The sequence below is a fragment of the Excalfactoria chinensis genome, chromosome 3 (assembly GCF_039878825.1).
Source record: "Excalfactoria chinensis isolate bCotChi1 chromosome 3, bCotChi1.hap2, whole genome shotgun sequence".
Lineage (NCBI taxonomy): Eukaryota > Metazoa > Chordata > Aves > Galliformes > Phasianidae > Excalfactoria > Excalfactoria chinensis.
In genome coordinates, this window is record NC_092827.1 from 101,793,452 (window position 1) to 101,821,081 (window position 27,630).

Here is a 27,630-nt window from a genome sequence, read left to right on the forward strand (position 1 = left end):
AGCAATTGAGCAGACTGCAACATTTTATTTTAAATGTAGCTAGCTAGGAATAACTACATTTCCTCTATATAAAAAGCAACCCAAAAGGCAAAAAGGAGAGAGGCTTCGAGGACAGTCGCGCTCTCAGCATGCAACATCTTTGCAAATTAAAGAACATGCATGACATTTCTCATAGCAGTGATGATAACCGTGATCAGAGAACGACGCCGACATCATCCGGATCAGAAGGTCTGATCTCAGGACCACTCAGCCAGCACAAACTACGTTGGGATTCGACACGAGGTCTGCTTAAAAACCCAACGCCATCCGACTGGCGAGCGGTGCGAAACCAGGCTTCGTCACTCGTGTCCTTCAGACACCCCCTCTGCTGTTCCTCCAAGCCTAAGCCAGCTGGCAGCACGTCAACACCACAGTCATTACCAGACGTTAACTGTACCCTTTTTAATTCTTTTGTTAAAAATGTTGTAAAGACACAATGAATACAAGTACTGCAGTTACATCCATACAAAAAAAGCAATACAAATTAAGCGGCTGGATACAAAAATACATTGAAATACATGAACACCACAATGTAACTTATAGCACTAATCGGAATTGTTGTATGCGTGAAAAAAAAAAAAAAAAAAGAAATTAAATAAAAACCTTTTTTGTATTAGACAACTTAGGTATTCTCCACTTTTAACAGTAACTTTCTTCTAGTTATGTACTTCACAATTTCTTCTATATACAGCATAGAATAAAATACTTTCAAAAGATATGACATTTTTACTCCTCAATATGTGATATAGGTCTCTTTTACACTAAGAATATCGACTGCGTGAATAAAAACCAATGTCCTGCGTTGACTGATCGGAAAAGGAGGATCACCGTGTTCCTTTTAGATCATTTCTGTGTACTTAAGTTAGTCGGTTTGGCTTGATGCATCAGACAATCCTTGTCAAACAGTGTCTCTCACAGTAATGTACATAATATTGCTTGTATCTATACAATCATACAAATGTGGCAATCATATCTAAATGCTGTTTATGAAAGAGACGGCTCACACATATACAGGTCTTCGGACTTTCTTAATGACTTATTTACAATGAAAGTGCTTTCATTAGCTCTTAACACGATCCATGTTGGTTGGTTGGTTGTTTTCCTACACGTCAATTATTAGTCTCCCTGAAATTGGAAAAGTATTCTATAGAAAATACCACAGCTTTGCAACACTATAGCGTACTGTATAACTGCATGTGGTTCTGAGATTAGCAGCTGAAAAGTGTTGATAATTATAATTTAAAAATAAATAAAGCAAAGAGGTAAACCAGTTACAAAAACAGCAGAAAACTGCAATATTCACAACAGTAAAAAGACTTAAAATCAACTGCTAACAAAATGGTGAAGCGGTCGGATCGAAAGTCTTGAAAACATCTTTTAAGGACTTGTCATCTGATTCCCCGTTCGGATCGTTGTCCTGTGTCTGAGTTACCTGTCCAGGCTGTCTCACCTGCCTCGGATCACTGTACTGCGGTCTGATTAACCCCGATAAAGCTTGGATAGGAAGATTATGCACTGCGGGCGCAGCGCTGGAGTGTTTAGCCTGAGGTTTACTGTTGCTGTTTGCTTTATCTGAAGTAGCTTCTGCTGATCCTTCAGGATTTTTTTCTACGTTGGTAGCAGGCTTGGGCAGCGACGCATCTTCCGAGAGGCTGGGGTCATTCTTAGCAGAATTCTTCAAGATACTTTTTTTCTGGTTCTCTCCATTCTCCCCGGAACTGGCTGGAGCCGCGTCCGATGACGAGCTGTGATCTCGGGGATCATATAAACTAATACCACTCAGTAAGGAGCCCGAAGTCCCCAGCCTGACGCCGCTTGCCGACAGCTTGGGCGCATACGGAGGCAGAGCATCTGGGTCAGCTTTAGAAGTGGCAGCTTCTGAGGGCTGTGATGAACTGGCAGCAGATCTGGCAAGGCGAGGGTCAAACTTTGAAGGGTGTGACTCCTTTGTGACCCCATGATACGTATCTGTGTTAGACAGTCTGTGGAGCCTGGGGTCAACGTTTTTTTGTAATCGAGGATCTCCTAACTTGCTGGAGCTACTGGCATGAGAATCTGCAGGCTGATCCAAATAGCCACTCCTGCCCACTAAGTTGTTTTTTGCTTTTGCAGCTAGTCTCGGGTCAGCCGGCATTACATTTGGATGGGGATCGTTTTTCAGATTCCTCAGTTTATTAAGCCTCTGGTCAGCTATAAGTGGAGGAAGAGGTAAATTAATTGAAGAGACGGGGTCAGGCTTAGGCAAAGGTATTGGGAGCAAGTCTTCGGGTGCCCATACAATATGCTTAGCAAAGTTTGGTTTCATCAGGGTAACGTCCATTTTAATGTGGCTGAACTGCCTAAGCTGAGATCGGGGATCCCTTAATGTTACACCAGGCAAAGGTTCCAACGGAATCAGAAAAGCTCGTTCTCTCAGTTCTCTTTCTGAATCCTCTTCATCATCATCCATCCCTTTCTGCTTGACTTTTACACCTGTGTGAGGGTGGTGTAAATCTAACTTTGCTCCCACAAGAGACGAGCTCGCGTGACCACTATCGCTGACTTTATGCATCCTGGGATCTCTCAGCCTGGGGTCCAAGGCTGCGGATTCCGAAGGCTTTCTGGGATTTGATCTTGGTGAGGCCCTAAGCCTTGGGTCAGCAGCCTGAGGCCCTGCACCTTTATCTTTTGCCAGCCTGGGATCAGTAGGAATACCAAGCATGTGCTGCTCTGTGGAATGCTGTTGCTGATTCCTAAAGTTTTCACTCTGTTTCTTCAGTGTTTTCAGTATTGATTTAACACTGTTCCCCTCCTCCTCTTCACTGCTGGAGTACCAGTTGACATTGTCATCTGAGAAAAAAAAGATTACGGAAACAAATGGTCACTAGGGAATAAAACAATGTTTACTCACATAAAGAAATAACTTCTCAGTGAAAAGGAATGGAGTAATAACATCCAGTATCAAATCCTCATTCACTGTATTAAAACAACTGCAACGTGACAGAAATTAATTTAAATAAAGTAACAAATTTAAATGAAGTAACAAAAAAAGATCAAGTTAGCTCAGATACTCCCAAACTCTGCTGCATTCTCTCCACATTTCTCTCTCTCTGCGTTAATGTGAGTAAATTACTGTTGTGGTTTAACCCAGCAGGTAGCTTAGGCACCACACAGTCCTTTGCTTATTTCTTCCCCCATCTAAACTCCTTCCACATGATCCCACACAGTAAGGAATATCCCTTTGGCCATTTTAAGTCAGCTGTCCTACTTCTGTCCCCTCGCAGCTCCTTGGGCCGTTTGCTGCAAATGGCCTTGGCTCTGTGCAGCAATGCTTAGCGGCATCTACAAACATCACTGTGTTATCAACATTGTTTTTCTCCTACAACCAGGACATAGCATCATACTGGACACAATGAAGAAAATAATTCTATCCCAGCTGAAACTAGAACAAGAACCTACCTCCAAGCAACCATTTCTAACAGTACTAGTAAGAAAACAACACTTAAAATCTTAGTCTAGATGAAAATGACCTCCATTGCGGTATGGGTGAAAAATAGAATAGTGCCTTACAGTCATCTTAACAACAGACACACTACAAATGTGCAATTTGCTGCTTCATTACAGTCCAAATTAGAAGGATCTGGGGAGAGATCAAGATTCAGAATGGGGAGAAATAAGAATATTTAAAGGCTAAATTCTCAACCACCATCTTCCCCAATTTACTGGAAAGTAATACAGCCAAACAACACAGCCACACGCTCTGATCTGTAACCTGAACTTGCATACTCACAGAAGGAGATGAGTGGTCTATTCTGGCTCAGCAAAAAGAGAAATGAAGATGAAACCCACCAACATCACCACTTCCTAATGCACAGTAATGCATTACTTAATGCACAACCTAACGCACAGTTTGATCAGCGCTAGCTGCATCACACTAATGCTCACTGCCAGGGAGTGACAAGACACAACCGCAAGAAGGCAGCTAAGCAGGACCATTTTCCTGTTACACTGATCTCTGAATGTCCTCTAAATAGAAGGCCCAGTTACTGAGAAGCATTCAGTTCAGAACCAGTCTAGAACCAGTTCAGAATCCAGTCTAGAATGAACTGGAAAGAAAATCAAGTACCTTGCTTGACCTAAATAATACTGACTTGTTACTTGTGCACTCACAATAACAAATGGTAACGTGATGAAAATCCAAATCAAGAGATTTGTTTAAGAATAACATAAGGTCAACAAATAAGTTTTGAACGTGAAGAAAATTAACTCTACCTTCTTCTTTGCTCATTGCCCTTTGACCCTGGCTGCTGACAGAGTCTCCATCTCTCTGATGCTTCTGACTAAGCCTTACATACAGGGCTTTCTGCATTGCTGGAAGAAAATCTGGTACATTAATGGCTGGTTTATGGCCCATGTGGCCACTCATGCAGTCTGACTCGCTTCCACCTTGATGAGACTCTTGAGCCATGAGGTGTGCCTGGTGATCTGTAAATTCTCCATGCCATGTTCCATCTGCAATACAAAAAAAAACAAACACCAAAGCAGTCAGCAGCTACTCTGCACAGGCTTTTGCAGCAGAGCAGTTAAAACACAACAAAGCAAAATCAATGGGGCGTATTACATGACTGGAAAGCATCAGCTGAAAACATATATACATGGTGAAGACTTTAAAGGAGGTGTGGCTCTCTATAATTCTTTCTGCTGCACAGCAGTGAATTCATGCTGATTCAATGTTATACTGCTACAAACCACCACATCAAGAAACAACAATTCTTAAACGTTCTTACCACCAGAGTTATTAGCTGGCTGGAAGTTATGTACAGCTTGATGAGAATAGTAATTGTCATAGAAATCAGCTGGGTTCTGAATAGGCTCGTAATTCATATTCGGCTGTCGTTCACCAGGCATCTGCTGGTACTGTGGCCCCGGAGGACAATGATTATCTCTTGGCATATTCACCATATGTCCTTGAACTCCAGGGGCATTGTAAGATCCACCAAGACCCGGTGGCGTCATAGGCGGACCGCCCTGCTGTCCTTGCATAGGCATGCCACTCTGGTTCTGCGGTCCTAGAAAGCCTGGTGGAACACCCTGCATAGGAGGACTCTGTGGCATTCCTTGAGGCCCTCCACACGGATGATGTCCAGGAGAACCTGGATGCATTGGTGGTCCATTATGTCCTTGTGGCATGCCAGGTCCTGGCCCTGGGCTTGAGCCTGGGTTATACATATGCTGAGAATGCGGGTCATTTCCCTGAAATGGTGGTCTAGGTGGTGATGAGCTGTTATAGAAGGTTGGTGGCCTGTAAGCAAAAGAAAAATGTAATGAATCAAATTCTGCATCTATAATGGTCAACAGTCTACTCGCTATCTCCTCTTTCTCTTCACTCTTACAAGTGTCTGTACATACTTGCTGGATCTCAGCAAATCTTCGGTCAAGAGCTAACCATAAAAAGCTCTTAGGAGGAGAATGAACTGGGAGACTGAACTTTGCTCAGCTTGCAAGCTGAGACAGACAAGGCAGGCACAGAGTCAAAACAAGAGCCAAAGGAGTAGCCTTCTGACAGGTCAAGGCTCAATAAGTAATCCTTTCAAGAAGAGCATTAAGAAAATAACTGATAGCCCGCGTCTGACAGATAATTAACTTAGCAGTGTATTCACAAGCATACACTTCTAAGGGAAATAAAGAGTACGTCATGCATTTATGTAGCCACGTCCTAAGGAGAATTCTAAAGAAAATGCAAAAACCTACTTCTTTCCAATTTTGTGTGCTAAATCCACAGTGGGCTTCACAACAATTTCAAAGAGAGATGGAATCTTCTTATAATCTCCTGAAGGATCTTGATAATTCTCTATATCGGACTCAGAAAATGGATATTGCTCAGCTGGGGTGGGCAAAAGTCCAACACCTGGCGGTGGCTTAGGGAGAGGAACTATGCCACGCTTTCTGAGTTCCTCCAGTTCCTTCTCATCTTCATTTTGCGGTTCCTCCTCATTATTCAAAACCTAGAATGAAGTAATAAGGCAAATAGTTTATAGTCACCAGGGGACAACTGTACAGAAGTCCATTTCTCTCACAGAACCACTTTAAGTGACATAAATTTTAGAATTCTTAATGCCTTTTAGTATTAAGTTTGCATCATTTTTCTGATAAGACCCATCATACAGTAATTGTTCAAGTTAACTACTTAGCACAAAGGTCAGTATGTCAAGAATCACGCAAAAGAGGCATCTCATTCCTTTCTCCACCCAGATGATATCTGACTGCTGGGTAGGTAAAGGTAGGCAACATAAAAGCCGTGCTCCTTTTTACAGAGTGCACAGGGATTTCTACTGAAAGGGAGTAAAGAAGAATTCTGGATTAAAAATAAAAGCTGTCAAATTAAACAAGTCTAACACAGCAGGAAAAATAACTGGTTGATGTGTAGGACCCAGTCACAGACTTGCAGTGCTAAACAGCAACAGAAAAGTTTTAAAGTTGTTTGTGTATAGCACCACATTTCCCCAGAACCCCATGACAATTTCCAGGAGTATCCCCCCATTCATTTTGGGAACAAAGCTTTTTTTTTTTTTTTACAGACTACAAACTGCTCACCTTATCCAGCAGCTCTTTTGTTTCTGCAGTCAGGGGAGCGTGAGAAAATTTGCACTTATCTCCTTGATAACATTTTGCTCCTGTATGGTAAAACTTGCACGGGAATTCATGTAAGCAATATATTAAGGATTCTTAACAAAAGCTAATGATCAGTTTGTGCTGTGACACACGTATGAAACTCAGCTGTCAGTTATCCTTCAGTTCTTCAGGAATACTTCATCTTTCCAAAACACTATCTTAATCTTGAAAGCTAACAACCAACTTACCTTTTAGATTCATTCATCATTCTACTAATTATTATCTTACTGTCACTTAGCGTTGTTTTTGACTTGACTATGATAAAAAATAAACAAAGCTGAAACACAGCACGGATTTAAAAATACACAGCTATAAAGGTATATAAAATATATGGATAAACACATCGTACTTTTTCCTCCAATTTGAACAGAAAACTTATTTTCTTCTAGTGCATCTACACAGAAACTGGTATAGACTCTTAAGAAGAGAAACAGCCATCCTCTACAATTGTTTATGTGAACGAGGAGTAAATATGAACAGTTGGTTGAATACAAGTACTTTTTTTTAAAGGATATTGTGCAAATAAATGCAGTTTTCTCCTTTGGTGCAATAACCCTGTATGTAAAACTTGCAGATTTCCTTTTTCTTTTCTATCTCTGCATCATGATCAAATTTACATTGCTCTCCCTATAAATAAGAAGAGAAACATGTTATCAGTCCAAAATACTGAGTGGTTCCATTTCACATCTCAAGGAAAGCATTCTCCTTCACTGAATTTAAGCTTCTTATAATTGCTAACACAGGATTATATTGTAAGTGTGTCCCTGAAAAAAAAAAACACCAACAGGGGGAAGTGGGACACAGAGAAACAACTGCGGAATTTGGGTTCTAAAGAATACATTTGATGGTCACAGGAAAAAAAAAGCTGCTCTAACTATACCAGTTGTCTTCTCTGTTCCCACCTAGCAATTAGCATTAAAAAAGACATTTAAACCATTGCCTTCTCAAAGTTATTTCACATATAAACAACAGTGTGCTTAATCAGTAAACCTGACTCTGTTTTAACAACGCACGAGATAACTGTGAAGTCCAGTAAGCAAAATATTTGACTCTTCCATGTAGGACATCAAGCTGCCAACCCTGGCACATTGTACATTAGTGTTAAGCTGCTAGAGAGGGTTGTGGGTTTGTTTTTTTTTTGCACATTCTTTGTAATCACTTTCAACTAAAACACACTAAGAGTTCTTTCAACTACTCATCTTACAACTGAAGGTGGCAGCAAATACTCATCTCACTAGGCACAACGTACTAAAAGACATAAAGCCAGCAAAACACGTGTTTATTTCATTTGCCCCCCTCGTCTGGGAAGAAAAGCATGCTAATTTTCATCCTTAATTTCACAATGAAAAAAAAAAAAAGCAACAGAAAATGTTCTATCATGAAATACACAGAGAAACTAGATATAAATGGCGCACTCACTTATTTGAGAAGAAGTGTGATTTGTAACTGACTGAACTATTCTGACAGCACGGGATTCAACTTCACAGCAGCATAAGCTTCAAAATGAAGCAATAGCAAAGTTCTAATGCAATAACAGACTGTCCTGCTAGGGATTTTGCTTGACAGCTGACTGCTCTGAATAGGATTCTCTTCTTCCTGTTGCCTTCCACTTGCTGGCTGAAGGAAGATGACTTCAATTTTTTGGTAAGGGAACTATTACTACAGTCTCATTCTTTACAGACAGAAATAATTCAGCATAATTAATTTCTTCAGTGATTTGAAATTACCAGTAGCAAAAAAAAAAAACAACAGAAAAATAATCTAATACGTTCAGAAATCACTGACTGTCTACAGGTTCTGTGATTTGTTATGTATTTACACAGGAGACACTGTCAGACTAAGTTTGTAATACTATCAAAGACATTTTTGCTGCACATATTAGCAAGCAAACACAATCACTCCTTAGAATCAGTCATAATCCTAAGCGTTTAGCAGAGGGGATATTTTTCCACAAGCACTTCTGTTAGCATCTATCTATGAATACATAAAACAGAGGAAGTCAAAACACAGTTTCAACCTACGAGTTTTCTTTGCATCAGCTGAAGCAAACAAAGAACAGCACATCTCCTCCCCTCCCTCGCAGCAAAGAAGTAAGCCAACAAGACACAGTGCATATTTACCTTAATACATCTCCCTTCAAGGAAATATTTACAGATTTGTTTGCCTTTGTGTTCCACTGTGTGTTGATTTATGAATTCCTGACTCATGTTAACCCATTTCTTCACTGGTTTGCCATCCTGTAAGAAAAATAAACATTCTGCTGATGTTTACTTATTTAGTGAAGCTGCAAAAAATGTTAAGAGCAAATTTGGTGCAGCAGTTACCCTAAAATGTGACTACACCAGGATTAAGTTCTTAATACTATACCCACAGCTCAAGGTAAAAGTAAACACACATACCTTTTCTTAGCTGCTTTACTACCAAGTCTCACAGCTTTTTGCAAATATAATCAAATCAGGAATTTCTTACAGTATAAAAGATTTAAATAAGTTCAGTGAATGGACAGAACATCTCACACTTCATTTGACAATGCTAAAAAGCAGGGCTGACTCATGGCTACCAGTCAAGTCAAGCATCCCCTGATTCAGGGTGCCTCTGCACATAGGCTTTGGGAACCACTTCTGTGACCTGTCACCACCTCTAAACCCTTAGGTCAAATAAGTAACTCTCAAGTCGCACAGCAGCCCAAATGCAACATTTCCCATTTTTCCCTCAAACCATGCAGTGTTTGCTGCCTGCTGGCACACCTGGAGTCAGCCTTTAATCTTCATCAGTCCATTTGGTAAGCACATCAATTAATAGCTGGCATTTCCATCCTACAGACAGATATCAGAAAGATGACACCCTATTCCAGACACCCTGTTCCAGCATTGTGTGCCCTGGCCTGAACCACCAGTTTCTACCCTCCTCTGCCCTTCTGGATCCAAACTGCATGACTCTTTTGTGATGGACTTGCTCCCCCATGTGATGACTGGTAAGACTTTGGGTACAGAAGTGTTACTGACATCTCACTAGCACTTCTGGGAAGAGAGCAAGCAAAGAGGACTGAACAGCAGCTCAGGTGGTGCATGACCTGTTGGCATTCCTCTCTTGTTGCTGAAGAAATCCCAGATCATCAGCCCACTTACCTTCACAGTTCCTTCACAAGTCCATTGTTATCAAATCCTTCTTACCCACATTACCACCATGCATGGTGTTAATGTTCAAACAAGTTTATTTACTGTTCTTAGTAGTTTAACAAATGTCTAACTGAATATGAAGTACTGCCTGTACCAGTCAGAAGATGAACAATCAGACCTCTAGTCTACCTCCTTAGCCATAGGACTATATTTAGCCAATCCTTCCCCTCAACTCCCTTATCATGTGACTTTTTTGCAACACAAGACACTCATCTATTGATCTGATCATGGACAGAAATCAGGCTTTTCCAATGGCAGACTTCCACAAAAACGGGCAGGGATCTGACCGCTGGGTAGGAACTTCTGAAATGGAATTGATGTTTCTCCACTGTAACTGGACTGAAAATGTGAACATCAGTTCGTTTGGCAAACCATGCAATGTCACAAAACATTAACACTAAGAATGAATAGTGGATTTTGTGACATTCATAAGCAGACATCCTCAAGTTAGATCAGCTAAGATCTGTTCTCTTTTCTGAATGCATTAAACTTGGAGAAATCTCAGCTGTTTCTTTCAGTCAAAGTTTTGGATCTAATAAATAATTCCCTTCAAGACGATCACAAATATTACATGAAATCAACGTCCCACATCTTTCTGGGGGCAGTGAAAATCAGTGACCATCTCACACCTCGAAATACTTGAAGCAGTGGCATAAGGAAGGTTGAAACACTCCAACTGAGAGTTCCAGGGATGAGGCTCTCCATCAGAGGAGTCTCATCTAAATGAAAAGCAAGGTATGCATCTCTCCTTTTCCACAATTAGCTATGGAAAGAAGAGAAATCCTTCATAATCAGATGAAAATTGCCTTTTTTTTTTTTTTTTTTTTGCTGGAAAAGCTGAGGTGAATTGGTAGCAGCAAAACATCACCCTTCAGAAAGTTAATATTTAAGTCAATACGCCATCCATAACCAAAGCTTATAAACCATATTCTTTTTTTTTATTGTTATTATTTCCAATAAAATGATCTATCAGCTTCAGCTATCAACTGTACCTTGTAGATCTAGTGCAGGAAAACTCAACTAAAGGGATTTAACTTTTCTAGGGAAGAGAACAAGCAAAAAAAACACATAGCTATAAGTGCACTTCTGTTAAAGCAAGGCATCCAGTCATTAGAAACAACTGCATGAGAAGTTTAACTTGAATTCCACATACCTCATGAAAGCCATCAGACCCTTTATTGCCCCCTCTTCCTCTTCCACGATCTTTACGCTTCAATTTCTTTTGCATTCCACGTCCTCGACCAACACCATAATTGTTACCTCGTTGAGAAATACCTGAAACACAGCAGTAACCTTCTAAAATGTCCTCCAAAATTACAGTTATCTAGAGACATCAAATACAGACAAATATAAAACTCAATATCTTTTTGCCATGTCAATTCCTAAACGCTATCCTGAATCGTGAGCTGGCAGGTAGAACTACAACAACCAATTATAATTCTGTGCAACTGCCTGCTCTTTGAAGAGCTCTTCAAATCAACAGCAGACTGACAAAGTGCACATACAATTAATCCCATTCAAAGCAGCTTCTCACAATTGGAAGCACAGAGATTATTTCAAACGAGCCCAAATACTTGAAACATTTTGTGCTATTTGGGCACTTTCTGAACACAGAACTGATCAGTACTTTCTGAACACAAAACTGATCTGTACAACTGACACCCAGGTGTGCACATATACCTGAAAATATGAAAGAAACCAAAGATCATAACCTAGTAGGACAGAATATCTTTGAATAGAATAATACTCAACTGTCTGGAAGCTTCAAGGTGGTAATTTTCCAGCTATCAGAACATCATGAGTCATGGTTTTAACTAAAAATACTGAGACCAAGTTTCTATCTACTTTCTTACCAGTTTAAAACTAAAGAAAACAAGTTCTGTAGACATCTGAGAAAAGCAAACTGAAAAGGATCGTAGCATACTTATAGGGCATACTGATACATTTCGGCACTCATCAAAATTTCTAGATACCTAAAACAAACGTATACATTTTTGGCCTAAGTCATGTTTCGGAATTCACAGGTCACATAACCTTTTCTTCACCCTTTCATGAACTCCACCAGAAAGTCACTTTACAGCTGCATGATTTCTTAGTCAGGCAGCCACACAATCAAGATCTTGTCTGTTTGTTTTTAAACAGATTATTTATTGACTATTTACACATTACCCAACGCTTGATCTTTTTCCTCAGTAAAGGCAGAAGTGCACCCATACGATATTATTCCTCCCCAATAAACAGCATGCCACATCCTGATGAGAGACTGCAAGCCCAAAGGAGAGCCACTGCTGGCAGCAATCCTTACACACCTCTCAAAACAAACACTCTGAAATGACACGGTACACAACTGCTACCATCATCAATACTACAGCTAACAATTCAAATCATCTTACCTTTCTGGATCCCTTTCATCCCCTGTTTTTTCACTGGTTCTTTCATAAATGGAGGTCCTAAATCACTACTGGACGTCTCTTTAGCTTGCCTGTATTGTTTAAGCTGATCGGCAAAATCTTCATCTTTTTCTTCGTCGTTATAATTACCAAAGTTTTCATCACTGTAATGACTATAGTCATCATAATCCTTACTTTTGACATTTTTTTTATGTTGCATTTTCTGTGAACTCATGTAATTTCCAGATACGTGTCCATGCTGTATGAAAGGGATTGTACTGTTTAGAACCAGCTCAATTATTTCAAACACCACCCCTCCAAACTGCTCTTACAAAACCAATAGTTTTTATGCTGTTACACCGTCATGCTGTCTACGCATCTGCACAAGCAAGTATTAATAACAAAGAAAATCAGCTATCCAGTATAAATTAGTACTTTTTGGCTCTGAATGCACATAAGGAAACATTTTTTGGCTTTTCTTTTCTTAAAAAGAAACCAGCCAATATCACAGCATCAGCATTTACACTCCGGAATGTTTCTCAAAGGGACTGACAAACAATTTCTATGCAGACAATCGTTTGCATTCTGAGTGGTACTTCTATAAGGATGTTCTTCTAAAAACAAACAGAAGGTAGCACAGCATGAGAAACAAATACATTATTGCTTAGAACGTGTTCAGAAAAAACACTGTATATTCAGATCCTTCACAGATGAGCTTACATATGTAAGAATACACAGTGGCACTCATGTTTCAAGAATTACTTTATGTTACTATAGGCAATATAATACGCAAACAATTGCAAGGCTTTCACACTTAGTTTGGAGGCTTGTATATGTCAACAAGATTCTTTAATGCTTGTTTTGCTGGAAATTGAGAAGTTACTGGACATTTGTCAAGAAGCAAAGCTGATTAACTGTTGGAGACTGCAAGTGAGCCACTTCTTGGAACTAGGGCTACTTTGGTGTACAGAGTAAAACAATTTGAAGAGTATTCATTCAGGGAAAGTCAGCAGGACTGAAACAAAACTCCTGTGTTTACATTAATAACAAAGCTCTCTTAGTAACAGCAGGCAGAATTAAATTTTAACTTGTTAAAACCAATATACAAGCGGTTTGTTGGAACCATGATTAAAATAAAAACTTTCCCTTCATGTTCTGCATATCCTGATAATCTTGGACACAGATGATACAATCTGTCCTGTCTCCATCAGTTGGGATGAAATATTCCTTACGGCCAGTCCCAAGCCAGTACTGTCCCTTCTCCAGTTTCAGCAGACAGCATTTGCAGCTCACTAATAAATCAAGCTCGTTTGGACTTTTCTGGAACGGTTTCAGGCTAAAAGGAAAGCATCCCTTCCTCTGAAGCAATGCAGTTCCATCAAGCCTCCAGCTACTCTATCTCACTTGTCAAGAATGGCATTTTATTTCACCCAGTGGTCTCAGGAGAGCTATTGAGCTGCGCAGACCAAGAAAAGCCAGAACAAATTGAGCTATCAGAAGACAGCGTCAACTCTAGATATTTAAAGGTGACTTTTCAAGAGCCTGTTTCCTCTCAGTACGGCCTAAATCCAACATAGCCTTAATTACTTCCCCACAGCAGAAAACTTGCATCAAGTTTGTTTACACCACCTACATTTAAGTTAGAGATGATGATTTTGAAATCCACTCAGAGGACATGACAACTACATGTATTTCCTGAAACTGTGAGATGGGGCACTGCGATCAAATCAGGTAACAAAAACTGCAACTTTGACATTGGCATTTTTAAATGTATATCCAAACAGACACACGAGGAATCAGCTTAAAGAAGTATTACCTGACTGAAGGAAGAATCATAATCTCTGTATGAAGAACTGCTACTTTTTTTATGTGATCTTTCTGTACGTTCAATATCAGAGTCATGGCTGTAGTCTGAACTGTCATCACTAGAAGGGGAGTTATGCTGGAAAAACAACAAGCAGAAGAAAACAGCTGTCTAAAATGCTATTACATAATTTATTATGCAACTGGTCTGCTGCATATTAACTTAAAGAGAGCACCAGCCCGGTATACAAAAACATTTTCTTTAACTGTCCCAAATTGTCTCTGGGGGAGACCAAAGAAAACACATTCTTTGATGACCCAGTCTATTTATCAGATAGAGATCGGATCCTATGATGCTTTTGCATGAAAACACTGAGGGTTATGCAGTTACTCTGGGTTACATCAGTTTCCCAAGGGTCTGCCTCCAGGCCCTACTTCTTTGCAACATAGTTGAGATGATGCTGGAAGGCTAAAAAAAAAATCTTGGAGAGGGCTAAGAACTTGCATATGACCACAGAACAGATTAGCATCTTCTCATTTTCTGCTGAGAGAAAAGAGCATTAGTTCACACCAGGTGCATTTAGTTGTGTAGTTTTGCAGATTCAGAGGGACAACTAGCTGAATACAAATCAATTGTAATTCTTCTGCCACTCTCCTCAAAACCACACCAAAATACTACAGCTCTGTAAATTTTAGTCAGTGACAATCAATTTTTTTTCTTTTAGGTAAAAAATCTCTTGCATCTACTTCAGAATCAATTAAAATGTACATTATAGGCATTATCTTAATGAAGTTTACTGAAGAATTTACTCACCTAGCACGAAATCTTCCATTTCCGTAACTACAGTAATTAACTGAACAAACACAACTGAGCAAGGAAGCTTATTCCTTACTGTTCAGCTACCATCACCCTTACTGATAGCAAACAAGCATCCAGTGAAGATGTGTATCACAAAATAACACTTAGACTCAATCTGATTGTGTTCATCTTTTAAAGAGAAGTCAATGAAAACACAAGTTTCTTAACACACATTTGGTTTAGAAACTTACTTGTTAGCTTTTCCTGTCATCTGGAATGTGCTACAGCTCGATTATTCATCGATCTCTCACCCCATACAAACTATCACTGAAACGCGTGAATATGCACTGCCATGTATCAAAAAATCTATTTAAACTAATTCTTCAAGACTGAAACACACCATTAAGAAAAGACACTCAAAAAATGCCGAGTCCAAAGACTGTCTAAAATAGCAATACTGTTTTCAGATGACTTCTCTAATTCCTTGGATTCTTGTCTAAACCTGTGAGGCTGCTATTAAAATAGGCCCTTCCGTTATTCCGGTTTGCAGTTCCTAACCTTATGCTTATCCCGTCTTCTCCTTTTTGACTTCTTCTTTTCCTTCTCTTTTTTGCGTTTCTTCCGTGATTTTCGATGTCCTTTCTCATTTTTCTGCTTATCATCTTTTGAACCATGCTCTTTCACATCTTCATAAGCTGCATCATCTATTTCACCATCCTCAAGCTCTCCATCTTCTCTGTAGGAGGAAAAGATCAATACAATAAAATTGCCTCATTATTACCCAGCTCAACCGTATAACAGCACAGTAAAAAGCAAAGCAGGAAGTATTCCTTTCCACCAGTTGCACTCTCACATGCACACAAGTACACACTATAACACACCCAACACCCCAAAAACACTCAACAAAGTTTTCTTCTGAAGAAAAATGGAATTAAGTCATTAATTGTCCCTTTAAAAGTATCCAATTCAAAGACAATTAAAGCTCTGTGGAAATCATACATTCCAGAGTAGCAATAACACAAACCAGCAGCTGGGAACTGCAGGGAAAAGAATGCACCATAATACAAATGCATCTCCTTCAACACACCAACCAGTTCCTGCAACTATAGCTGTGTCTTTAGCACCTCGGTATAACAGCCAATATCCTGAGCAATTCCAAAAGGGAGAACTACAGTCATGGTTACGCTGATTCTTTAAAAGTAATTATTAGTAGCAGGGGAGAAAAATAAAATTTATGCTTACTAAGTCTTCACATTTTACATTCTGGCCCAAGTAACAACCCTGAAAATATTTCACCTGGGAAGAAATCTATCCAACACAACACAAACCAATGTCTTTCCAACCCCTACACCTTAAGTACTACTGAAGCAATCTCAATTCGTCTTCTACTAATTGGCACTTTCTGCTCCTAGCTGTGAAAGAATACACTACTTTCCAACTTCAATAACTGGGCTTCGTAAAACAATCTCTACATTACTTTCTACTGCTTCTGGAATTCAGAACCTTATAGAAACTCAATCCTGAATTCTATGCAGGTTGTCAGAAAACACCACTGGTGGCCTGGTGCTGAACACCATCTCCCCATCACTGCAGTAGACTAAGTAGAAGCTCAAGAAATGCTGTCAACTGGAGCAAGGGGAGAAGCCCACAGACAGCAGAAAACCATATACAAGAACGCAATAGGAAACTGAGGTTTATTTAGAAACCTCTACAAACTGTTACAAGTCAGAATCCTCATTTACTAGTAAACAAACATCATACAACTTGATCCACCAGTGTTAAAACAGCACTGTTGGTGCTGTATGATACAGGACTGCAGCTACACGCTAATGAAGGTTGGAAGTTTGTGCACAGTCAGTGACAGCTGTGTTCCTTGCAGGATATATTCTGATGTCCGTGGGAATGCAGGAATGGGAGACAAGGAAGACAAGTCCGTAAGTCATAATAAATTGTGATCTGTGTATTTCAAACAACGGAGAAACTGGACATCAGAGGCCTTCAAAGCCTTTTCTACACATGGTATAACGAGGATCTTTGATCTGCTCAGATCTGCGCTATGAAACAGCTGAGAACAATTACACCATTAGAACTGCACAGACACTTTTTTTTTTTAACGTACAATTGTTTAAGCAGAAAACTGTTTGACATCCATGTCCAAGGTCTGGGAAAACTGCTGGTTTTTGAACAGAAACAAGTTGGTAACAAAAAACCCTCAAAGCTGCCGATATTCTTTTTTTTCCTGCCAGAGAAGGAAGAAGTGACGAACAGCTACAAGAACCTCAGGACAGAACGCAAAGCTCAGGGAAGCTATGATTTATCAAGCCCTGTGACTTTCACATATTTAGAGATGATTTGTCTTCCTGAAATACAGGGACCTAAAGCCAATATAGGAATACTGCTGTCATTGCCAAGAGGTGACATTTTTATATGCCTGTGCCTTGCTGCTGAAAAAGGAAAAGGCAGGTGGCAGGTCTTGATCCCACTTGCAACAGAGCTAGATGAAAAAAGGTAAAATGATGTGGTATGTGTAATGCCACAATGGGATGGAAAGTACCACAATGACAGCAAGGTAGCAGTCTTTGGCTACAGAAAATGAGAATGAGCCCAAATGCAGCAGATGTGGAGGCAGAAATGAAGGAAAAGAGATGCTCGCCTTTGGAAGGCCTCAGGCAGGAAGGGATGTCCAGCCTTTAAATGAGGTCTGGGAAGGGGTGGATCCCCTGGGTTGGCCCTGCTTTCCCACCAGGTGCTCAGTCACTGGTTCAGGCTGTGGCTTAGCATATCCACTACAGCATGCGAACCAAAGGATGCCTGAACTAAACTCACTCTGCATGCAGTCTGCTGCTAGGGATAACTACTTAACAGGACTTATGATCCACCACATCTGATGCTCCTTTGCTCCAGAATGATCCTGAGGGACCCTGATTTAAACAAGCCACTTCCATTCAACAATTGTTCCTGGTGTAAAAGAAAACAGCAGCAGAAATGAAACAAACCAGGGACCCAGAGATAATCCTGGTAACCTTCCAACAACAGAACTTTAAGATAACTTTGTACCTATTATGTGAGAACAAAATAAACTGCTAGTGGAGAGAGACTGAAGTTCTCACTGCCTTGAGACTTTAAAAGGTTTAGAAGAGTTGGAAGGCATCAATTGTTAAGGCTATTCATCTCTGTAATATCAGGTTTTCAGCTTTATGAACGAAGTGCTTAATTTCTGTCCAGAGCTCTGTCAGTTATTTTGTTTGCTTTGGGTTTGGTTTTAATATTTTCAGGATTTGTTAGTGAGGGGAGCCAGGATGTATTTCCTCCTATGAGGAAAAATATCCACCTCTCCCTTGCCTCCTGGATCATAATAAAGCAATACAAATTGAACACATTAAAATTAGCAGACCATACTTAAATGATAGAAAAGGGAAACAGAACACAATTTGCTTATTCCAGCTAGAACAGTTTACAATCTTGGACTGCTGAAGCCCTTAAGCACACAGTGACTCTTAAAGGAGTGCTGAGGGCGCTAACAGGTATTAGGGCAGTGGTAATAATTAGGCTAGATTAAATCACCATGCAATTTGTCCACCTCAGTGTCCTGAACTCACAAAGAAGCAAGGCACAGTTCTGACCTCATGTAAGAAGAATAAAGGCATGTGCCAGGGAGGAGAAAAGGGGAAAAGATAGGCATGACTGCTGTGTTTAGTCCTGCTGCATCTCCTGGAACCTGCTAGAACCCAATACTATTAACAACCATGGTGCACAAACCCAACATAGGATTGTGGATCACCAACTAAGAGTTGATTCTTCTGGAAGAAGACTCCAGAAAGGACTGAAGAGATGCACAGAAAGCAAAGCTGGCTCCACCAAGGACATCTACCCAATTAAAGTAATTCAGTAAAATACACACTGTAAATGCTCTATGGGAAATAGGCATTTGCCAGTTACCAGTTCCTTTGGGAGCTGCTGTCGAGTTATTTATTGTTCTGGGATATGTGCAGGGCTCAAGTAACTTTCCAGGTAGAACCACTGTGCAGAATCTCAGTAACACTATCCTTTGGATTGCATTTCAAAGGTACGGTTACCAAAGTTCTCTACTCTCCAAATGCTTACATTATTTCCACACAAAAAAACTAGCATTTTCCAATTGCCAAACTTACAGGAATGCATAAACATCAGAATCGCTGCATAAATCTAATTTCAAAACATAATGGTCCAAAACGTACCATTTCTTGGAAATAATTTAATTCAAAGGAAGTTTGAAGGAAGTGACAGGGCAGAAAGCACCTTCAGTTCAGACCTTTTTTCCTCTTAGAAGTGAGAATGGGAGTGCTACGCTACTGAGTTAGCACAGAGCCTACCCCTTTCCAGCACTTATTGCACAGAGCTGGCTACGAGCAAGCAGCTCTGGACAGGGCTTTCAGAGCTGCAAACCAGGACTAGCCTCCTTTCCCACTCTGAGTAATGAAAGTCAACAAACAGCTGTGGTCTGGAAAATACAGAGCTAGCGGCTGATTTTCTAGGAAATGGGTTCTACTTTCATGCAGCTTCCCCTCTGGCACATCCCTACAGTCACGCTGCTGATGTAACAAGAGATGATAGGAACTTCTGTTTTGCAGGGCACAGAGAGGATTCCGAAGTTACACAGTATCCCAACACATTGATATTATTGCTGGAAGCGTCTGACAAAAACAGCATTTTCTTGATCTATAAAAACAGGAAACCATCAATTTATTTTCTATAAGGCTCCAGCTACCTTTCAACTATCCTGCAACACAGCACAGAAACATCCTTCGCTGAGATCAATCTGTGATGTGTCTCCTACACGACCCACACACCTCAGGAGTCAAAAGATGGCCTCTGCTTTGAAGGAACAAACACTGGCCAATTGTTCTTACCTTCTGCCACATGTTATCTTTCTGAATTTTATACTTGCATTTGTGAAGGCTGAACTTAACCCCATGCATCTGCTGCCTCTGTATTTGGTACATGTTCTTCTACATTTCCAAGGATAACAAAGAATCAGAGCAAAGAAATCATGGGGAAGGGGCAACAGCCATCACTAGAAGAAAGGCACACTTCAGTGGATTCCACACATGCTGCACCGAAAGTGAATGTCGTATGCATTTATGAGAACACAGATTGCCATTAAAAGCAGCTCCCCAGGCTGGCAGGGACCACCCGAACCACAATCAGAAGCTGGAAAACCAAGCTCTGAGACAGCGCTCCTCATCCATTTGCACAAAGTGACAGCTGGAAGACAATACTCAAGCTGTAAGGGCATACCAATCATCTTTTTATTCCTTACATTGTCAACCATCCTAAGCAGCAGACTCTTAGGAAAAAGCACACTCCTCTCTGCAGCACCCAGCTCACCCATGGGTGACCTATCCCAAACATTTGGCAGCAACTCCACAGGTCACGTATTGGATTCACATGGCAGCCCCGTTGCACAGATGAGACACCTCCTATTGCATTTTAAGCCCTTTTGGAAGAGAAACCACAGCATTTTCATTCAATATCCAGTTTAAGTTACTTGGAGGTTGTTTGGCTACTGCTGCCTGACCTGTTGGAACTTCATGAGAAGTTCCTGAGAAGTTTAATTAAAACAACTTGGCAATTGGTTCTACTATTTCCTCACAACCCAGAGGAGAGCGAAGGTAATCTTGATATCCAAAGCACAAGCAATACAAAACTAAATAACATCACTCAAACACCACGAAGTAAAGCCTAAGCCAAGGCAGCATATTGGCACTGATCCTTTCCTATGGTCCCTGTATGAGGACAACGTACCAAGGAATTAAAGAAAGCTTTGGGTCCTCTCCAGGAAGAGGTTCCTCCAGGAACCAGGCAGGAGAAAGAACCAACAGTGCTGATGGATCACTTCCTAACCCACCATTTCCAGATATTTGGAACTCGGTGGATACGTGGAATAAAATCAGAAAGCATTTCCACTGCCTCAAATGTATTTTAGTGCATCTCCAAAATGGATTAGAAAGGCACAGAAGCCAAATTATTTGGGCAGAAGAGTCAGTCTGGTAAAACCATTGCTAAACCAATTGTATAACATGAGAAGTAACTCACCATTACTCTAATGTTTACAGTTTAATTTCTACCATTCAGACTCAGCTTTCAATGCTTTCTTGCCCTTACACCAAGTCACTTTTAAAAACCTCATCCTTTATGTTCAAAGATACACAACTCAAGTTTCCAAAGCCCAAGACACAAAAAGTAAATGCAGCTACTCAGCACACCAATGACTGAGGAAACCAGAAGGGTTTTCCCTTTGGGACTGCCTTTTTAATTCCCTTAGCACAGTTACTCAGTAGGCATGCAAACACAGCAGGTGCTACACAAGACTCACACTGCTGTATATACTAAGAACTTACTGAATGAAATCACATGGCCGAGATGTAAATCTCCATCAAATACTATTTTAAGTTCATCTTTGGTAGGTTTCATTACAGCCGAGGAAAGGTCTAATTTGGCCTTCCAGTACTTGAAGGGAGCACAAAAACAGGAGGGGGAATGGCTGTTTATGAGGGTGGATAGTGATGGGACAAGGAGGAATGGTTTTACACTGAGACAGGGGAGGTTTAAGTTAGATATTAGGAGGATGTTTTTCACCCAGAGGGTGGTGACACACCAGAGCAGGTTGCCCGAGGAGGCTGTGGATGCCCCATCCCTGGAGACATTCAAGGCCAGGCTGGATGTGGCTCTGGGCAGCCTGGTCTGGTAGTTGTCAACCCTGCATATAGCAGGGGGTTGAAACCAGATGAGCACCGTGGTCCTTTTCAACCCAGGCCATTCTACTCTCTATTATTTAAAAATAATTACACCCTGGTTTACAGTGTGATGCATTTGACTGCATCTATTTGATAAGCCCTAAGGAGAACACTAATGACCAACAGCTTCCAAAAGAATTACCCCAACTAGACAAAGTCAATTACAGGCTGTAAACCTCTCTCTTCTTCTGGTGCACAGAGAACTGCTGCAGAGAAAGGCTGCAGGAACAAGACTGCAAATATAAATGAGCAGAACCCTAATGCATTAAGTAATAAATTAATTTTAAGCAGCTATTAATTTCTGGTGATAACCAAATTTTATAGTCCAAAAATAAAATACAGTAACATTTATCTCCTCCTAAAATGAGCACAATGTTAAATCTCCACCTCTTTTTCCTGCAATTAGTTTTAAAGTCATGTTATCATAAAACATGCAGGATGTCCAAAAACTCAGTCTCACACAGAAGCATCAAACTAAGAGCCTTCCACTTAACAGCCTCACACACGCATCCTGCTACCATCTGTAATAATGCCATATAATGCAGGAAAGAGAAAACTCAAGTGTTTTTGGCATTGCCCAGAAGCAAGAAGGCCACCCTGGGTATTTCCTCTCTTTAACTCCTTTATGGGGACACTTTGCTTAGTACCCTAAAATAGGTTTCTCCTTCAACCCCTTTATTCCAGCTTCTTGTGCACTCCCGCTGCTCCAGACCACCCTAGTGACTGTACAGCCCTTTACTTCATCGCTTCTCACAACCACATCACAAAAATCACATGCCTAAAATAGGATGCCAGAGGGCTAAAATTGACTGACTCCTTGCAATCCGCTACACTACAGCTTTTATGAATGAACACAAACTACAAAAAGTAGATTTCTTGTAGTTAGCAACAAGCCAGTGTTTAATGAGCACTGGCCTTTCCCACAGCATTTCACAGGTACCTTAGGGCAGAGCTTTCAGCTGTCCTTTAGTTTTGACCGCTCTGCAAATGCACAGCGATATTAACCTACGGCCTGGCAGTGAGAAGTTAACAGAGCAAACTGCTTGGCTTTCAAGCCCTCCTACTTTTATCCCCAAGCTTGCTCTAGCAGATACTGTGCTCCCATATAAAGAAGAAGGAAGCCAGAAAGGCAGGGATAAGACGTGCCAAAACCCAGCTTCCTGCAGCAGAGGCCAACAAGCAGGCTACAAGGCCTGCTTTCTCACCCTGCCACCTACCCACCTCTGCTAACGGGGGCTGGGCACTGCACTAAGTTACAGACATTTGCACAGACCACCTCCTCTGCCCCAACAGGATGAGAAGTAACAGCCACACAAGTCAGATGCACTTCTGCCACTCCTGCAGGGTTTGCTGGATGGTAACTAAGCTTCTTTTACCCATAGAGTACATCAGGGAGCGATTCTCTCTTCATTTCCTATTTTCTTAATGTCAAAATGAGTTTTGAAATCACGCTCATAGACAATAAATCATGACAAGACTGCCTGCTGGGATCACAAAGCATATGAATGCATTCTTTGGTGATTAACTATTACAACAACAACAAAAAATCTCTCTAAAGGCAGCTGTAAGTAAATATTTTCAAGTCAAACAGTGCACATACAGACAGAGGGCATCAAAGCATGGGCAGAATAAAAGACACATTGAAATCACTTACTTTAACACTAAAGATGGCTACAGCAAGGGAGCCTGGGAGAGTGGCAGGGCTGGACAGCACAAGCAAGGATTATAGGGAGATCTTGAGCCCTCCAGCTCAATAAAAGCTTCCTTGATCTGTGCTGTTGCGGTGCAGCACAGAGCTGGTGAGCCACAGGGATCAAGGCAAGATGCAGGCAGAGCAGCATGCAAAATATTGCTGGCTAAGCAGTAACTGAGAAAACATCTAACTGAGGTGTATAATACGGATTTCAATTTACTGTTACCCAGCCTGTTTACAACCAGCCACTTGCGCTTTTCCCTTTGCTTCCCACTGACCGTAATTTCCCAGAACAGCTCTCCATTACAGGGAACCAGACAAACCTGTTCTATCAGCAGTTTTAAATGGCATTTGCCAACGACAAGAGCAGAAAACTGGTATGCTTTCTTCCTAGGAGAGAGATGGAAGTTGGAAGAAGAATCTGGGAGAAAATAATACAGAGGAGAGTGGGCAGAGCACCACACTGAGCTGGCAGAGCAGGCTCTGGAAGCTGGCAAACTTGAGTAACCAAACCCTCTGGCTACACCATCAAACTCAGATTGGTTTATCACAGACCAGAGAGCAGCTATCCGTGTAATTTTAAAACATAAGAGCTGTCTCCAATATGATGATGAAGTGTACAAGGATGATTTTCACGGCTCTTGGAAAAGGAAGCTGAAATAAAACTGAAAAGTCTGATCGGCAAACAAACAAACAACAACAAAAGGGCAAAATAAAATCAGGACAGTTTTCTCCAGGAACTTTACACGGGACATTTGGGTGTGCATCACAGAGCTGGCTTTAACAGCACTTGCTTTGTTGCACTGTGGGCTGATTAAAAGGGGCCTTACGCTGCCCTACACTAGCAGTGCAGTTCCCAAGACCACACTGAGCACAAAAGCATCACCTACACTGCTCTGAGTTATCTCAGTGCTCAGACCATCATCAGGGTGACTGCTATTTTTACTGCAGTTCATGGAGATTAAATGACAGTAAAGCAGAGATGGCCAACAGAAAGAACCAGGTACCAACCTGATGATTTAAGTATTTAAAAAAAAATAATAAATTCAAATTTAACAGAAAAGTTGTTTTCTAATGTTTCTTACACTAAATCTGACACCGCTCTGAAATGCAGGACTAGCTGAAAGAAACAAATCCTTCTCATGCCTGTCACAGCTCAGCATCAGTCGGAAAATCCAAGTCCACTGAAGCCTGCATGAGAACTGAATTCTTGTATATTTGTTGCAAGCATTTAGTCCCATCTTAGACACAAAGGGAAACCAGTCAGTATATTTCACCCACAGTGTTATGTACAGGACATGCCCATAAAGAAGATTCTCTTGTGTTGATATCTGCCCGCACCCTTCCTCTGACTTCCTTCTTATCCTCTAAGCACGACCTACAGAAGAAGCGACCCTTCATAAAAGAAAACCGTACGGGATAAACTTAAAAAGAGACACTTGTTTTCTGTGTGTATAGAACAAACACATTAGAGAGCATGAGTTAACTAAAAACATGTAAAGAATGAAAAGCTTTCCTTATGCAATTAGATGCCCCTTGTATAAACAAGGGAAAAAAGCCCCTGGATTAGAACAAAGCTTCCATTTCAGAACAATCAAGGGTTTTTAGTATTTCCTACTGCTCTAAACACTCACCCGCTTTCTCCTAACTCCACAGATCAGCTCAATACCAAACTCATAAATGTTTACAGAAATGCCATTAACTTATGCTGCACAAAATTGATCTGTTAATGACCTCGCTAGCTTCCTATTATGGGCTGTATCTATAGCAAGCCGCTCAGTCTGAGCTACAAGTGCAGCAAAACACTGAACGCAAAGCAGAACATATTAAAAGCCACACATATTAGCTTTAAAACACCAAACTAGTTATGGACTAAAAGTCCACGTGAGCTTATAACATGAGCATACTCACAACATATCTACAGAACGGACCTAAAATCCTACACCTTGCTTTTCAGCTCCCAATTCAGGAGACTGGACAAAAACAACTCAGCACTTCCAAAGCATTCCGCTGTAAGCTTCCTGCCCCCCCACCTCCAGCCAGCCACATTTCTGCAGCAGGGAAAGCCCTGGCTTTTGTTTGGGCCTTGCAAGTTTAGCAGCTGGTGGGGAAACTGCATTTCAGCTAGGCAAGGTATTACACAGGATTACATTTCTGTATCTAATACAACAGCAAGATTTCTATTTGGGGAGTTTTATAACACACTAACAGTGTTAAGGATCCACTTGACAACGAATAAGTCAGAAGGGAGCAGAAGTTTTACAAATGCATTATTTAGAAGGTGTATTATATCATTAGTCTTCTGCTCTCCTGAAACGAAAGCGTTATAGAGCAATGTTTATAAATGATCACGTCCTGGAAGCACATCAGGCTGTTAAGGAGTACTTATTTATTCTATTTCACAATCTCCCAGCCTAACAACAAGCACTGGTGAGAACAGCTGCTAAGAGGAACTCTGCTTATCGCATCACATGAGGAACTAGTAACTAGCAAAACAATGCTTACAGCAAAACAGGGGATCATTTGTGGGGGGCTCGGCCTCAATGAGAACTTCAAAACACCATGCCTGAAAAGTACCCACAGTAAAAGCCACAGCTTTATGAACTCGTGAACCCTCAACAAAACACTCCTGCTGCAAAGATGTAACAAGTACGCGCTGCATCTTCAGCAATCCCAGTGTGCTGCTGTTTTGCTTTTTACATACCACGATTTTAGGAACACACAGTGAGGAACAACATACACTACTTCAACATTAAATGTAAGAAGGGGAAAGCAGGAATGGGGTCTGCGCTGAACCCCTCGCTATGTCACAGGGTGATTTTTGGACAAGTTAGTCAGCTCATACGGCCCTCTGTCTCCCAATTTGTAACAGAGAGCTTATGACTCTTCCTCCAGTGAGGGAACGTTACATTCACTCCAGAGCTTTTTAGGTGTTGTTCAGCCCTTTGAAACAAGGACAGAGCAGGGTTGTGGAGCTGTGTGGGGCGGACAGAACCAACAGGCAACTGTGACAAAACAGCATGCTAACTCCTGCCCTTGTGCTAGCAGATGGATGCCGAAGGACTGGTAGCTGTCGCCCTGCAACGGTATTTTTGGAACTAGTTTGGAAGGCCAGAGCTGCCCAGAGAAAGGGTTTGAATTTCCAGCAGCTGCAGGAGAGAAAGGGAGGGAGGAACAGAGGTCCTTCCACCAGGAACAGGACTCTGGTGTTCTGCGCATGGGGATTGAGAGGTGGCAAAGATAACGTCAGTCAGACCATAATCTGCATAAAAAAAGATCCAGTTAAACGTGGAAGGTGCAATCTGGCAAGAAAATGACGTTAAATATGGATCTGGTGAGAATTTCACACAAACAAAAGCAATGAACAAAAACAACTCAAACACCCTTTCCTACCTGACTAGCAGCACCAGAGCGAGGGAGAAAAAAGAACAATGGTGACATTCAACAGACACCCGCTGGAAAGTGCAATTTATGGAAAGAAATGGAAAAACAAAAAACAGCCCCCCCTTCCCAGCCCGAACAAATAAATGAAGATGTAAAACGCATGCATTCCAAAAAACAAAACCCTACCGCCAATGCATCAAAGGCACCTCGGATGCGGTGAGCCCCCCCCCCGGAGCCCCCCACCCAAGGTGACCGCTCCCCGCCAGCGTTAACCCCCTCGGCACATCAACACAGCATCATCATCATCATCATCACCATCATCATCATCACCATCACCCCACTCGTATCACCACCACATGAGAAGCGGAGAGAGAGAAGAATGTTACTCGACCTTTCGTCCCCTGCATGTTGCCTGTCAGAGTCGGGCATGTTTGGGTCAAGAACTGGGTTTGGGGGTTTGGAGAACAGGCTTTCAAAGGCCATGCTGCTGGCCGTGGTGTGGTGAGGAGGAGGGAGGTGGAGGAAGGCAGGACACCGCCGCTGCGGGAGGAGGAGGCGGCGGCGGCGCGCACGGCCGCTCCGGGGGCGGCTCGGTGAGGAGGAGGAGGAGGGCCGGTCCCTCCGTGCGGAGCGATGATGAAGGTTGCACTCACGGTTACTTAGTGGGACACTAACGGGCACTCAGTGCAGGGCGGGCTGCACAGCTGCGCCCGGCCGCCCCGCGCGGGCGGGAGGAGAGGAGGCGGCGGCGGCGGCGGCTCGAGGAGCAGGCCCGGGGCACAGGAGAACGAGAGGACACACACACGGGGGAAGGGAAGTGCTGGTGGCCGGAGATGGCTGCCCTATTTCTTCCTTACAAACATGGCGCCCGCTCGAGGCACTCTCACAAAATGGCGGCGGCGGCAGCGGCGGTGAT

The 27,630-nt window shown here is 41.6% G+C and overlaps 1 protein-coding gene across 1 annotated transcript; it reads right to left on the reverse strand.

The window, feature by feature from the left end:
* ZC3H6 (zinc finger CCCH-type containing 6) lies at positions 1-27,395 on the reverse strand. The gene is made up of 12 exons (XM_072333268.1): positions 27,106-27,395; positions 15,420-15,597; positions 14,076-14,201; positions 12,263-12,518; positions 11,023-11,144; positions 8,811-8,927; positions 7,206-7,317; positions 6,613-6,722; positions 5,770-6,023; positions 4,806-5,320; positions 4,291-4,530; positions 1-2,868 (listed from the first exon to the last, which is right to left on the reverse strand). Exons 1-12 carry the CDS (start codon positions 27,195-27,197, stop codon positions 1,370-1,372), a joined length of 3,621 nt encoding a protein of 1,206 aa, XP_072189369.1. The 5' UTR covers positions 27,198-27,395; the 3' UTR covers positions 1-1,369.
* Positions 27,396-27,630: the final 235 nt, after the last annotated feature.